A 14456-nucleotide genomic window follows, 5' to 3' on the forward strand; every position below is an offset into this window, starting at 1 on the left:
TTAACAATTATTGAAGTGTTTATATGGTACTTACTCAAGAGTAGTATGCTATCTAAAGTGATTAGAACCTTAAATTTCTTTAAATTCGGCTTCATTAGCAAAAGTGAGTACAGTGCAGGATTTTAAAATCAAATTTTCCATTCTTGCTTAGAAAATGAATTAATATGTTCTTGGCCTGCCAGTGCCAAGTTCTCATCCATTAGTTTAGGTTACTTGATATAATATATACAAAAAGAAATTATACTTTATATAGCAGATGTAAAAATTAAAGCCGAGACACAGAAACATTCACATAAGAAGAAATAGATAAATTCTCTGCCGTTCTAAAAGTCATTTGTCACTTATAATTCATAAGCTGAATAACCCCCTAGTCCCCAGGGCTGGCACTAATTTAACATGAAAGTTAAATAACTATACATTGGTTTCAAAATTGATACCGTAAAAGAAAATATTATGCAATATAGTATTGTTTAGAATTAAGAAATGGTATCCCACAATGAAATCGCATTCATGTAAAATAAGATTGTCGTATTTATATATACATTTGTTTTAATGTCCTGATGATGCTTCAGATATTGTTATGTAATTTACCTTTAAAATGTTTATATGTTGCTTAACGTATTAAATAAATCGAGTACTCACATAATATTATGCTACCTTTATGTAATATATATGTAAACGATCGGGATTTTTTTTAATTATAGCTTTCGTGTTTTTGACATAATAACTGCTACTATTGGGAATATCATTCTTTCTATATTTCATATAAAATTAAAAAAAATAGGACGACTATAACATTTAGCTCCCATATGATAATTAATGTACAAATAATACAAATTCATTTCTATTTCGTTTTCGGCAAAGTGGACATTATCTTAATATTTCTATTCTATATGACGACCTGCAAGGATTTTAAAACTATGGCTTGCGATGTTACGAACGTGGCTATATCAACTCGGCTTATGAGCCTAATCAAGCAAATATGTATATACTTTTCAAAGTGGGAATTTAGGAGGAAAATGCATTTGAAGTACTCCATTAGCCTAAAAGTAATTAAAAAGTTATTAAAGTCTTTAAAATTAAACTATTATTAGGTAAAACAAGAAAGGAAGTTAACTTCGGCAAGCTGAAGCTTGTCTACTCTTGCAGTTATAAGAAATAATCATGTTAGTAACACCATGTTAAATTTTTAATAATTGTTGATAACTTCAGTGATATTGAAAAAAAAAGATTTTAATACCTTTCATATTATTTCTTTGACCGTTTCTGTGATAGCTATTTGTTAGGGTCATTGGACTTTTATTAAATTTAATTTGAAGTTCTTAAACACCCAAAAATGATATTCTCAATAGTATAGGTTAATATGTCAAAAGATACCAATGTTTCTGTGCCAGCTTAAATCTTTGGTGTTTTTATACCCTTGCAGAGGGTATAATAATTTCATAAAGTATATACATTCTTGTTCAGCGTCACAAGACGAGTCGATCTAGCAAAGTCTTCATTCTATTGCAGGTAGTATTTAAGTCGGAACCAGCCGGATAGGACACCTATATCTTATAGCTCCCTTAGGAACTATCGGAGAAAAAATTAAAAAAAAAATTATATCTTTGGTGTTTCTTAACATATACCTTTCTAAGCTTGGATATTAACATTTTTAAATTAGTTCTTAATTTCGAATTAAATTTTATCAAAATCGGACAACTATATCATATAGCTCCCATAGGAACAATCGGAAAATTAATGGAAAAATAATATTGAAAAAAAAAAACTTCGGTGTTTTTTTTCTTATAACTTCATTCGCTGGGAAATAACATTTTTTATTTGGTTTTGAATTTCGAATTAAATTTTATTAAAATCGGACGACTATATCATATAGCTGTCATAGGAACCATCGGATAATTGATGGAATATAATATGAAACAAATTATAGCTTTGGGGCTTTTTGACATATTATCTTATAATATACATTTTTATATTTTTAAGAATTTCGAATTAAATTTAATAAAATTATTGATTATTTTTTACAACTGCAAGGGTATATAAACCAAAGTTAACTTCCTTTCTTGTTTAACATATAACTTTCTAAGCTTGGAAATAACATTTTTAAATTAGTTTTGAATTTCGAATTAAATTTTATCAAAATCGGAGGACTATATCATATAGCTGTCATAAGAACGACCGGGAAAAAAGTTGATTATTTCTTATAACTGCAAGGGTATACAAACTTCCGCTTGCCGAAGATAACTTCCTTTCTTGTTTATTTTCCATTTTTTTCTTTTAAATGGCTTACAGGAATTTGTCTGTATTGAAGGAATTTAAGTGCAAGGAAATACACAACTGTAGGCGCTACAGATTTTCGTGGGCGTGGAAGCCCAGGAATCTGTATGCCATTTTGACTGTTCTAGCTCTCATAGTTTCCAAGACCTCAGAATTCGTACGGCCGGACGGACAGACGGACATGGCTAGATCGACTCGGCTTGTGATCCTGATAAAAAAAAATATGATGCCTCGCTATAACGGTTCTTCTCAAAGGGGACAAGACAAAAGCTAAGAAACTGGCGACGCAGCTGTGTGTCGCGCCACACTTTCTGTACTGTACACAGACAACGGATCTAACGGCACCTCGCTAGGCGAGATGAGAGAAACAACAAAACTCAAAGAGGCAAAACATAAGATGATGAAATAGTTCGATCTTCTATGGTATTACAAATATTTTTATGGTTATATTAATTAATACTTATAAGTGACATAAAGCCTACCAAAAAAGTGACACAGAGCCCTACGGTCGGGTATTTGACACACGTATACTGCAAGATTAACGTTACGCTATATATACGTTTGCCTTTGCGGAATCTTACATTGACTACAAACTCGAGTTAGCTCAGGTCTTTTTTGCTTGTTCATACACCATGATGCATATCGCAGTTCCTCAAAAATTTCGGTCCAAAAGCAACGGGTTGGTGGTGAATAACTCCATTCTGTTTCTGCAATCACTCCTTGAATGGACTCATCATTGACGCCCGCTTTAATTAACGAAGCCCTTTGGAGGTGTCGAAAATTAAACCAAAATTCGAAAAACGCGACAACCGCAGCCACAAAAATTCCAGCCATCAGAACCACAAATACACCACCTGTAAGGTTGCAACATTCATGTAATTAAACTAAAATAATATAGAGAATAACTTCGAAAGCCGAAGACTAATAAAAAATTATTGAATTTACCAAATATTTCTTACGTTACTCAACATTTACATAACATTTTTTTGTTTTCCGCTACCCAGTCGTAAATGACAGCATTTAAGCTGCGTTCTTTTATAATGAAATGACACCAAAAAGATGTTCCGGATGTGAGTGCGGGACCCGGTGCATTCTTCTGGAAATCATAAACTAAACACATTCTGGGTGCACTCTTTTTTAATGCACCTGTAACAGATACCCAGGAAGGCACCTAGAAGAATTCAAAAATCAAATATCTGAAAGGAAGGAAGGAACACATAAAACTGGATTTCAATTTCATAATTATTCCCGTTACTCTTAGATTAAAAGGGTATCCTTGATTCGTCAGAAAGTATAAAGTATATATATTCCTGATCAGAATCACTTGCCGAGTCGATAGCCATGTCCGTCTGGCCGTCCGTCCGTATGAACGCTGAGATCTCGAAACTAAAAAAGCTAGAAGAGTCCAACTTGGTATGCAGATTCCTGGGCTTCCTAGGCAGCGCAAGTTTGTTTCAGCGAGCTGTCACGCCCACTCTAAAAGAAACGGTACTCTTAAAAAATAAACGAAAAACAGAAAAGGGGAAGATGCCAAAAACCACGCTCACATAAAATATCGCCTTTCTGCTTGTATATCTTCATTATCCTTTTGCTCCCTTAAGCTGAGTGACGGGTATCTGATAGTCGAGGCACTCGACTATCCTTGTTTTTATTTGTATTTAACATTTACTTTTAATCGGATTTGCTGTGCTTCTGGGGGTTTGCTGCTTTCTGCTTTGGTGTTTGTTTTTTTCACCTAACTTTATAACATTCACTTATTTTCGATTTTGAAAGATATAAATAATATTATTATAATTAATATTACATATTGATACACATGTATTGATTACGAATATACAATTTATTTATTTTAGCACAATTACAATGTGCAAAAAATAATTAATGTTTAATTTCATGAATCTTTTTTTGTTTGTATGTTTAATGGGCACATGTACAATCGTAATTTTTACTGCTCACTTGTGTATATTTACCTTTGTGTTTTTTATTTTCGCTATATTGTTCATATTGAACTATCTTAACTGCACTTAACTTACATTTGATGACAAAATATTGATCTAAAATTTGTGGCACAGAGCCACTAAATTTTTAAAACTCGAGGCACGAACTTCACTTTTCACAATAAAAATTGCAACTGACAAGATATGCAAGAGACGAGAAAAACGTTTTTTCGTTTTCTAAGAGTACCGTTTATATATATATATTGAAAAACACCCTGATGGCACCCAGCACATTTGCCTTTGTAAATTTGCACGCGTGCTGTTTTGCGTAAAAAATATACGACCCAGAACTATGTATTTTTAAAAACCTTCGCGAACTTACGACTGGGTTGTAACGAAATATAAATCCGTATTTACAGTCACTGTACATCAAACAAAACAAGAAAGTAAGTCCGCTTCAGAAAGCCGAAGTTTGTACACCCCTTCCAGTTATAAGAAATAATCAATTTTAGTAACACAATATTCAGTGATATAAAAAAAAATATTTTATTAATTTTTATACCCTTGCAGGGGGTATAATGATTTCAGTCAGAAGTTTGCAACGCAGTGAAGGAGACGTTTCCGATCCCATAAAGTATTTACATTCTTGATCAGCGTTACAAGACGAGTCGATCTAGCCATGTCCGTCTGTCAGTCCGTTTCTCCGCAAACTAGTCTCTCAGTTTTAAAGCGGGTTGAAATCGGGCTGAAACTTTCCCAAAAGTCTTCTTTCTTTTGCAGGTAGTATATAAGTTGGAAACAGCAACAGATCGGACAACTTAATATTATAGCTCCCATAGGAATGATGGGAAAATATTTGTTACAATTATATCTTTGGTGTTTTTAAAAATATAACCTCATGCGCTTGAAAATAACATTTTTTAAATAGGTCGGAATTGGTGTTAATAAAATTGATTATTTGACTGCAAGGGTATTTAAACTTCTGCTTGCCGAAGGTATTTGTTTAGGGTCGTCCAGTTTTTGTTAAACAATTAAAAATTCTTAAAATTACAATAAATTATATTCCCAATATTATAAGATAATAAGCTAAAAAAACAACAAAGCTATAATTTGTTTCATATTATTCCCATCGCTTCTACGGCAGCTATAGTCGTCTAATGTTTATAAAATTAAAAACGAAATTCAAAACTAGTTAAAAAAGTTATTTTCAAGTGTATGAGGTTATATGTTAAAAACACCAAAGATATAATTTTTTAATTTTTTTTAAGATTATTCCTTGAGACCTATAAGTTGTCCGATCCGACCTATAAGTTCCTGCAAAAGGAAGTATACTATTGGGAATGTTTTATTCAGATAGCTTTAAAACTGAAAGACTAGTTTGCGTAGAAATAGACGAACAGACGGCCAGACACATAGACAGACATGGCTAGATCGACTCGTCTAGCGATGGTATGTATTTATTCTAGGGGTTCGAAAACGTCTCCTTCACTGCGTTGCAAACTTCTAACGGGAATCATAATACGCTCTGCAAGGGTATAAATATTATAAATATATAAAATTTAAATATAGGACTAATACACACCTATGCTCTCCAGCCCAAGCGCATTTGCTTTTGATTGTTTGATTGTGCTTCGCCGAATGCAAGTTTCATCTGTGTTTTTCCACCATTTATCATACAACATTTGAATATCACCTTTTTCCTGGAGCTCAAGTATAGCCAACGAAATTTTATCCCGCCAAGGCGAACCTTTTGGTGTAGCGATTCCATATCCTGACAAAATTGACAACAGAGATATTTGTATATATATGTATACAAGCCAAAGTTTATGTTACCCTGTAATGTCCTGTAATGCTAGTTAAATTACAGAAATCGTATTTGGCAACCCAAAAATTATAATTTGACCCGTAACACGTTGATCATGCCCGTCTGTCTATTAGCACGTATGGACACTGGGATATCAAAATCGACAGCCATGATTATATATATAGAAAAAATACTTTCTCTATTTGTGGGTATTGAACAGTCAACGTATTATTTATTTGACAAACTTGTTTCCAATTGTGTTCGATTAACATTTGTTCTTAATAAGAATAACATTATATAGCACAATCCAATGAAAATCCAATTTTTAGGACAGGACTTGAAAATGATCTTAACGCATAAATAGCAAACATTTTGTTTAAAGTGTGTGCTGTTAATTAAGAACACCTCTTAACGAGATAAAAATATAGTGACGATCGCACCTTCAACAAACAAAAGTTCTGAGATCAACTGTGACGAAAATGAATATACAATCTTCTAAATAAACAAAATAAAATTTCATTTTGAGAGGACCCTGAAAATCTGAATTTGAAAGTTGGTGTCATTCGACGCGTATTTCAATTAAGAATTCAACGAGCTGGATAACGAAATAGCGAGAGGTAATTATCCCCACCGGCCCCAACAGATCAAATTTTCTAAATTTTAAAAAATTTTACACTTTTATCCCACACCAATTGATTTTTTTAAAGTCTTGGTACTCAATTCTTTTAGTTTTTGCAATACCCGTTCATTGATGTTCAATCGATGAGTCGAAACAATCGGTCGATTACTAAAGATTTTCATTTCTTCGTGCATGTATAGTAGTCGCCTTCGCACACCCTCCTGGTGCGCTTCGTTACTACGTGGACTGCCGTCCACAGTGATTTATGTGCACAGATCATTTTTGCTAAATAGAGATGTGTATTTTTGTTATATTTATTTGATCATGTTTGTATAAATTATAGAACGTTTCTGGGTAACGCAAACTCTTATTTTACAAAATGTCATCTGCATGCCACAGTGAACCCGCCAATTCGCATTATTAATCTAATTATTAATAATAACCTCAATAACTCAGTATGGAGGTGGCACAGAAATCTCTTCCAACCAAACACGGTTGGTTTAGTGCATTCGTGTACGTAAGAAACAAACCGGATTTTGGTTGGAAAAGATTTCTGTGACACCCCCGTATATGTATATACTACTCTGAAGAAATTTGTATACCCTTGCAGAGCTTACAATGATTTCAGTCAGAAGTTTGCAACGCAGTAACTGCCTTTCTTGTTAAAAGTACTTTAACCCTTTCTTACCTTTTGTATCCAACAATCCGCCTATTTGCGTTAAATTACAATCTCGTTGAACGATATAATCAAGCATGGTGGATTCCATCAAATAGGCGTAATTACCCTGATTAACCCGCTTTATACCATCCTCATATGTACTGGTAAACGCTGTGGTTTTCTTATTGTCCATGCTTCTCCACATTTTTTTGTAGGTTTCAATCATTGAGTCCTAGTACATATTAAGAAAAAAGCTTGTGAATTTCAAAATTAAGCTAATATTCCTATAAATTACCCGAAAAAAAGTCATAGTAGATCCGCTATCCAAAGTGCCATAAGATATCTCCGTTTGTGATGCCAAGTCTTCTGCGTTTTCGATGGGGTTAATCATACGTTCAGTTGTAAGAAAGGCAGCTAGATTAGCCGTGTAAGACGCTACAATAATTAGGGAAAAAAAACCCCAAATACTGCTAATTATCCTTGTTGACATCGCTCTCGGATAAATATCGGTTGATTGTTGCATAAGAGTTTCGATGGTAAACCAAAAACTGTCAGATAAGGAAAACTGATTGCCAATTGAAATATTTTCTAAGTCGCAGGGGTGGATATACTTCCACTCAAGGGGAGAAAGTTTTCCCACAATATATATACAAACTGATACCAGAAAATATGCAATCAGCACATATATCCAGATCTCTATTGCCAATGGATTCATAAAAGAAAACAACCTTGTTGGCTCTGAGCTCGGGACCTGAAATACAAATACGATTAGCATTAAGTTCAAATATCCAACTGTTATAGACCGTCTTAAACCTTGAATAAAATACTTATCCCCAAATTCATAAACGGTTTAGTGAAATCAATAACGCTTTCTCTTGCGTATGTGATAGTCATTGATCCAACGGCCAAGTCTGCTTTCTAAGAATAAATAAATATTTATTAAAAGAAGGCACAAGTTTGTAACCAACGGACATATTTCATTAGCTGAGCGACCATTCCGTTCCATTCACCAGATTCCGGATCTTTGGCGCCATACTTTCTATCCGGTACCAAATCCAGTATGTAGTCAAACCCAACCTCATGAGAAATGGTTTCCAATATGTCAACGCAAAACCCATAAAATCTTTCGTTGCCCGTAAAATTCTTGCCGTAGTGCATCATTACATAGGGAGTTTCCTGAAAATAAACTTTACAAAATCAAAATTATATTTTATGGCTCTTCATTACAGACCAGTATTGTTATGACTACCAGAGTCACATTCATGGAACCAGAATCAAAAAACATTGATGGTTCGGTTATGTTAAGATGTCCATGAGGGGTCCATTCTCCGACTTTTACAATGGAGTGTTGTTTTAGCTTTATTAAGTCCAATTTAAATTGTACTCGTTTTCCTTCTTTAAATTGAATAGGACCGGTAAGACCTTTCCATTCAACCTGTTGGATAGTTTGTTCATGTATAAGTTGCAAAGGGTTTAATAATTGCAGTCATAAATATTTAACATGTAGAATATTTTAAAATCAAACACAGGCAGTTAAAAACGAACATAAACATTAGATACTAGACTCCTGCATCAATTAATATATAAGGCCTTTTGAATCATTCACCCTGAAAAAGTGTACATGTTTTGCTGTTTTAAAATATTTTTAACGACAAATACATTTCTTATTTAGCAACTCTGAAAAAGATTTTGAAGCCGCAGATTAAAAATGGACATATATAAGCAGAACAGAAATATTATCAAGCGCCTTCTTCCGGCTATTTTGGTATATGTTATGTGGGCGGCAGTCAGTTCTAAGCGTTTTAGCTTTTTGGGGCGTTACAAATATTTTTTTTAAGTCAATTGAAAGGATTTAATGAGACAAATACATTTTAGCCAAAAAAAAATTCTAGCATGACAACTGTGACCACCACAGTTTTAGGCGATAGAGTGGGCGTGGCTCATTTTTTGGGTCAATCGATAGGTATTGATAAGATAACTACGTTTTAGCAAAAACAAATTTTCTAGCATCATAATTGTGGCCACCACAGTTTTGGGCGGTTAGTGGGCGTGGCACATTTAAGTTACAATTTTTGTTCTTTCATCACGCACCGCATTTAAGTAATTAATTAAGCTTAGGCCTCCGTTCCATGGAATTTCCGCATCGCAGGTCATGTTCAATAGATTTAAGGTATGTGATTGCTCCAATGTCTGCAATCCAATAGCAAAAACGTACACAGAATCAAACATTAAAGCTGGCTCTGACTGAAAGGTAATTACTTTATTAAGTAATGTGGTTACAACAAATTTCCATTAAAACCTACCTCCAGGGCAATGGATTTTCTTTCATGCGGATTCAAAAATGATTTCTGAATCATATGGTGACTATATGATTGGAGGTCCTTTAAAATCTGCTTTACACCTACATCTCCAATGTCGACCAATCGAAATGATGTTATGTTTACAAAATTGTATTTAAAATCTTCTAGATCATAGGTTTCTAAGTCAAAGCTAGTAAACAAATAATGGTATTTGTATTCATTCATTTGTTGCTGTAGTATCTACATTTGGACACATGCATTATAAGAGAAAAAATATAAAAAAAGAAAAAAACACAGTTTTTAGCACTTATCGTTTCAAAGTAACTGAAAAACACGACCATTACACATATAGGTGAAGCGGTGACAAAGAAAATATTAAATTTCCAATAAAAAGATACATTTGCAACTAGAAAGGAAGCTACCTTTTTTTTCAATTTTTCGATTTTAAGAAAACTTGAAACTAATCCCAATTAACGTTCCATTTCCGTTTACTACAGTAAATTTTTTGTCGGAAACATAAAGGAAAACATAACGGTATTTTTACTTTGTTCACATTAGTTATTCGATCTTTTCGATGGCAGCTTTACGATAAAGTCTTCCAATTTTTTTAATATTTCGTTTAAAATTTCGAAGTATTAAAAAAACAATATGCAAAGATTAGTGTATAATGTCAAAAAACATCAAACTTTTATTTATTTTCACCCATACCCTCGAACTATGCCACCAACTTATTAAGTGCACCGCAGTCCATTCAGAATTAGTAAGGCTTTTATATCGTTTTCATTTCTTAAATCGGCAACTGAGAAAAATTAAATTTCATCACGACCAAGGCAAGTGAAAAAGAAAGCCAAAGCAAAAAAGATTATACAGGAAGTGTTCAAAAAGTAAGTTAATTTGTTAAATTTCGCGGGCTATTAAGAGTGTAACAAAACAAAAAAAAAAATAATTGAAAATTCGTAGTTCTATACTTGTGAGCAGGGCTCCCAAAATATGCTCAAGCATTTTTCTTTAGCCCGTCAGACTCAGATCAAAACGGATACAAATGATCAATCTCAGTCTCTTGAGCAAAGACATTTTTATACCCTCGCAGAGGGAGAAGGAGACGTTTCCGACTTCCTTTCTTGTTTTGTTTCATTTTTGTTAGGTGTCTGAACAGAAGAAGAAAACAATATTTTTCATTATATTATAGTTTATTCTATAAATTGTTTTTTTATTCTGAATTAAGTTTTACAACTAATAACGAATAGAGATTTTTTGTAAAGGCTGTTCGTAATGTGATGCCCAGACAGTTTGAAGCCACAAAGGCATTTTTATACACCTTTACTACACTTAAAACTAAACACTACATCAAAAAAATTTTATATTGAAAGAGAATTTTTTAATATTTTGAACACGCGGAACACTTTCAAACAAAATAACTTTAAAGGGTGTCTTTTGATTCTTTTTTCAAAGTATTTTATGGAAACTTCTATTTTTTAACAGTTTAAAGCTCTGTGTGTGAGACTCGTTTTTCAAAAATAAAGGTTTCTTTAAGCCTTTTAAATAAAAATAACAATTATTGAGAACATATAAAGTATCAACATAATACTTTTATAATACAAAATAAATGATAAATTAAATAAGCCCCAAAAATAATTTTTCTCTGTTTCTATTTTTAAACTCATCGGTTCAAAATCTAGTTATTAATGTCTTAAAAAATAAATCCAACTTACATTTTTTAATAAGATTGATATACCGTCCGAAGTTGTATCAATAATTATATTGTGTATTTCCTTGCACTTAAATTCGTTCAATACAGATAAATACGACCCGGGAGAAACTTGTCGCATGTGAACTTCACCCTGAGTAGAACGGGATAGCTGATGCAGATTAATAATTCCTGTAATCCATTTAAAACAAAAAAATATAAATATAAATAAATGATAACTATAAATTATTATGGGAACAGAAAAAATTTAAAATTTTTCTTCCTTAAAAATATTTTGTTATTATTAAAAAAAATTATTTTTTACAAATACAAGGAAATAAAATTATTTTCTCTCTTTGCAATTTTAAGAAAAAGCCCGTTACGAGAGGTAAAGAATCATAATTTTCTGGATTTCTGCAATATACAATATTAAACAATTAAATAAGTTAAAAAAAAATCCGTAATGATTACAAAATGTTTACAAAACTAAATTGACCTTCTGTTGACTTCTTCTAATACTTAAATTTATTTTTTAATCCACCATATGGCACAATCATGTTTTCTGTTTGTTTTATTTTTAAATGTCCATAATTTTACAATATTAATAACACCCTTCCTTGCACACGATTTCTCGACTATATACCTTTTTAAACAAAGATGTTGGTCAATGTTGGTAGGTGGATGCGTCTTTAAATGCTTAAATTAATAAATCATAAACGCAATATTTATTTTCACGATTCTAGTATGTGCCATTTACTCTACGAAGAACAGGAATAATAAATAAATAATTTCTTTATTTTAATAAAACTACCTAAAATGTATATTTTCGTTTCTCCTTATCAAATAAACATAATTATATCCGTTACTCGTAGAGTAAAAGGGTATACTAGACTCGACGGAAAGTATGCAACAGGTAGAAGAAAACGTATCCGACCCCATAATGTATATATATTCTTGATCAGGATCACTAGCCGAGTCGATCTAGCCATGTCCGTCGGTATGTCTGTCCGTATGAACGATGAGAAAGCTAGAACAGTCAAACTGGGCATCCAGTTTCTTGGATTTCCTGCGCAGCACAAGTTTGTTTCAGCAGGGTGCCACGCCCTCTCTAACACACAATCCGCGAAAACCTGTAGCGCCTACAGTTTTTTTGATAGAAACAACACTTTAACTGAAATGTGTTTATCTCATCAACACCTATCGACTGACCTAAAAAAAATGTGCCCCGCCCACAAACGGTTAAAACGCTTAAATCTGTCTGCCGAACACATAACATCTTCTGAAATAGCCGGTAGGTAGCGCCCTAAAATATCGCTTTGCTGCTAATATATCTCCATTTCCCTTTTGCACCATTAAGCTGAGTAACGGGTATCTGATAGTCGAGGCACTCGACTATAGCGTTCTCCCTTGTTTTCATTTAATGTGCCAAATATTTCAAAGTTTTTTTAGGTCAACCGATAGATATTGATGTGACAAATATATTTTAGCAAAAAAATTTCGGGCATGAAAACTGTGGCCACCACAGTTTTTGGCAGTTTGTGGGCGTTAGAGTGGCACAATTTTTTTAGGTCAATCGAGTGGTTTTGATGAGACAAATACATTTCAGTTAAAATTTGGCAATTTGGCACCCTGCTGAAACAAACTTGCGCTGCACAGGAAGCCCAGGAATCTGCATGCCAGGTCTAGCTCTTATAGTTTACGAGATCTCAGCTTTGATGGGCTCCGCTAGTGATTCTGATCAAAATCGCTTTATGGGGTCGGAAACGATTCCTTCTACCTGTTACATACTTTCCGACGAATATAGTATACCCTTTTACTCTACGAGTAACAGGTATAAAAATTGGTAAACGATTACTACATAAGTGCGTCCTGCGGGACTTACCATATTCTTTTTCATGCAGAATTCCAAATCGGGTCCAATTCAGATAGTGTATTACATCATTAAACGCTTGGTTTATATATTGCTGGGATGGATACACGTTAATAGAAAAGTCATGAGCAGACCGCCCTATACTTGGTATGTCCAGAGCATCACAAATTGAATTTATATGGGTCGCCAAAACCGAGTCAGTTGGGCTAAAAACAGCTTGAACACCAACACCGACAAGTTTGCACGCTATGATTGGATACGGTACAAAATGTTAAATTTCAAATTTCTGTTTAATAAGCTTACCCTTTTGAACTGCCTCAAACGAATCCAATCGATTTACATATTCAATGTAGTATTCAACGGTTGTCTCAGGCAAGAGACTTTTATCCAGATTTAGCCTGTGAACAGCGTATCTAAACGCCAACTCCGAGTTATATTCTCCGGGTTTGTTTGAAAATATAGCACCTTAATGATGATACCACAGACTTATTTGGAATAATTAATAAAAGAACTCTGGTCTTTTACCAACTCTTACTAAGGGAGGAACTCCCATAGCATGTGAAATAAATGCAAGTAACAGTAAGCCGCTTGTTATTATATACATTACGTGCACAGTGCCTTGGCATGAAAAAAACGACTGGCTAAATTGCATGTTGTTTCCTCTTTAGGGCTACTAGAGAAGCCACACAAATGCATATTGGGTGGTTGAACTATAAGATATTTACCAGACACTCTGTCACTGATACTCCGCGTGAAAATGTTTCTATACGAAGGTAGCGAACTATAATTTCCAATTAATAAACACCACACAGAAATTTATATTTTTTATTGAGTAAAGTAAAGTCAAGGTAAAATTAAAAATTAATACATTTTATAACGCTTGACCCTAAAATTTTTCATTTTTTAAACTTTCCAATCAATTTAAAGTGAAGCGCATGTTTTTTGCAATGACAATAAAAATCAAGTCAAGATTTCCCTTTTTTTCCCTATACCTATACCTATAATAATATAAGCCTTACTCATATAACCAAATAATTAATTAATCCCCACTACTAATCCCCACGGTGTTGGTGTGCTATCTCTAAAGAATCCCATATCGCCTTCCTCCTTGCGCTGCCTTTAGTTGAGTAATAAGTATCTTACAGTCGAGGTAGTGATTCTTTCCGACATAGGGCGTCAGACGGCGGCTTTTACAATCTACAAAATTTATATAAGACAGATTTGCGCGTTATATGCGTTTGTGCCCTGGAACTGACTTTTTTAGGTCAATTCATAATTAAAATATTTCAGTAAAAATTGGTATC

At 33.4% G+C, this 14456-nt stretch overlaps 1 protein-coding gene across 7 annotated transcripts; it reads right to left on the reverse strand.

Annotated features, from left to right (window-relative positions):
• Window positions 1-431: 431 nt before the first annotated feature.
• On the reverse strand, window positions 432-13866 carry LOC108036030 (glutamate receptor ionotropic, kainate 2). 7 transcript variants are annotated; one of them, XM_017111972.3, is made up of 13 exons: window positions 13678-13861; window positions 13456-13617; window positions 13165-13398; window positions 11308-11474; window positions 9599-9835; window positions 9387-9539; window positions 8527-8730; window positions 8268-8471; window positions 8109-8213; window positions 7591-8046; window positions 7326-7527; window positions 5797-5985; window positions 432-3131 (listed from the first exon to the last, which is right to left on the reverse strand). In XM_017111972.3, exons 1-13 carry the CDS (start codon window positions 13802-13804, stop codon window positions 2827-2829), a joined length of 2745 nt encoding a protein of 914 aa, XP_016967461.2. In that variant the 5' UTR covers window positions 13805-13861; the 3' UTR covers window positions 432-2826. The 7 variants fall into 7 exon arrangements, with proteins under 7 accessions (XP_016967461.2, XP_050742816.1, XP_050742818.1 ...); XM_050886860.1 differs by lacking the exon at window positions 432-3131 and adding an exon at window positions 5542-5739 and having other exon boundaries at window positions 13678-13864; XM_050886859.1 differs by lacking the exon at window positions 5797-5985 and having other exon boundaries at window positions 13678-13864.
• Between the last annotated feature and the right edge of the window lie 590 nt (window positions 13867-14456).

Source organism: Drosophila biarmipes, chromosome 4 (genome assembly GCF_025231255.1).
Source record: "Drosophila biarmipes strain raj3 chromosome 4, RU_DBia_V1.1, whole genome shotgun sequence".
Classification (NCBI taxonomy): domain Eukaryota; kingdom Metazoa; phylum Arthropoda; class Insecta; order Diptera; family Drosophilidae; genus Drosophila; species Drosophila biarmipes.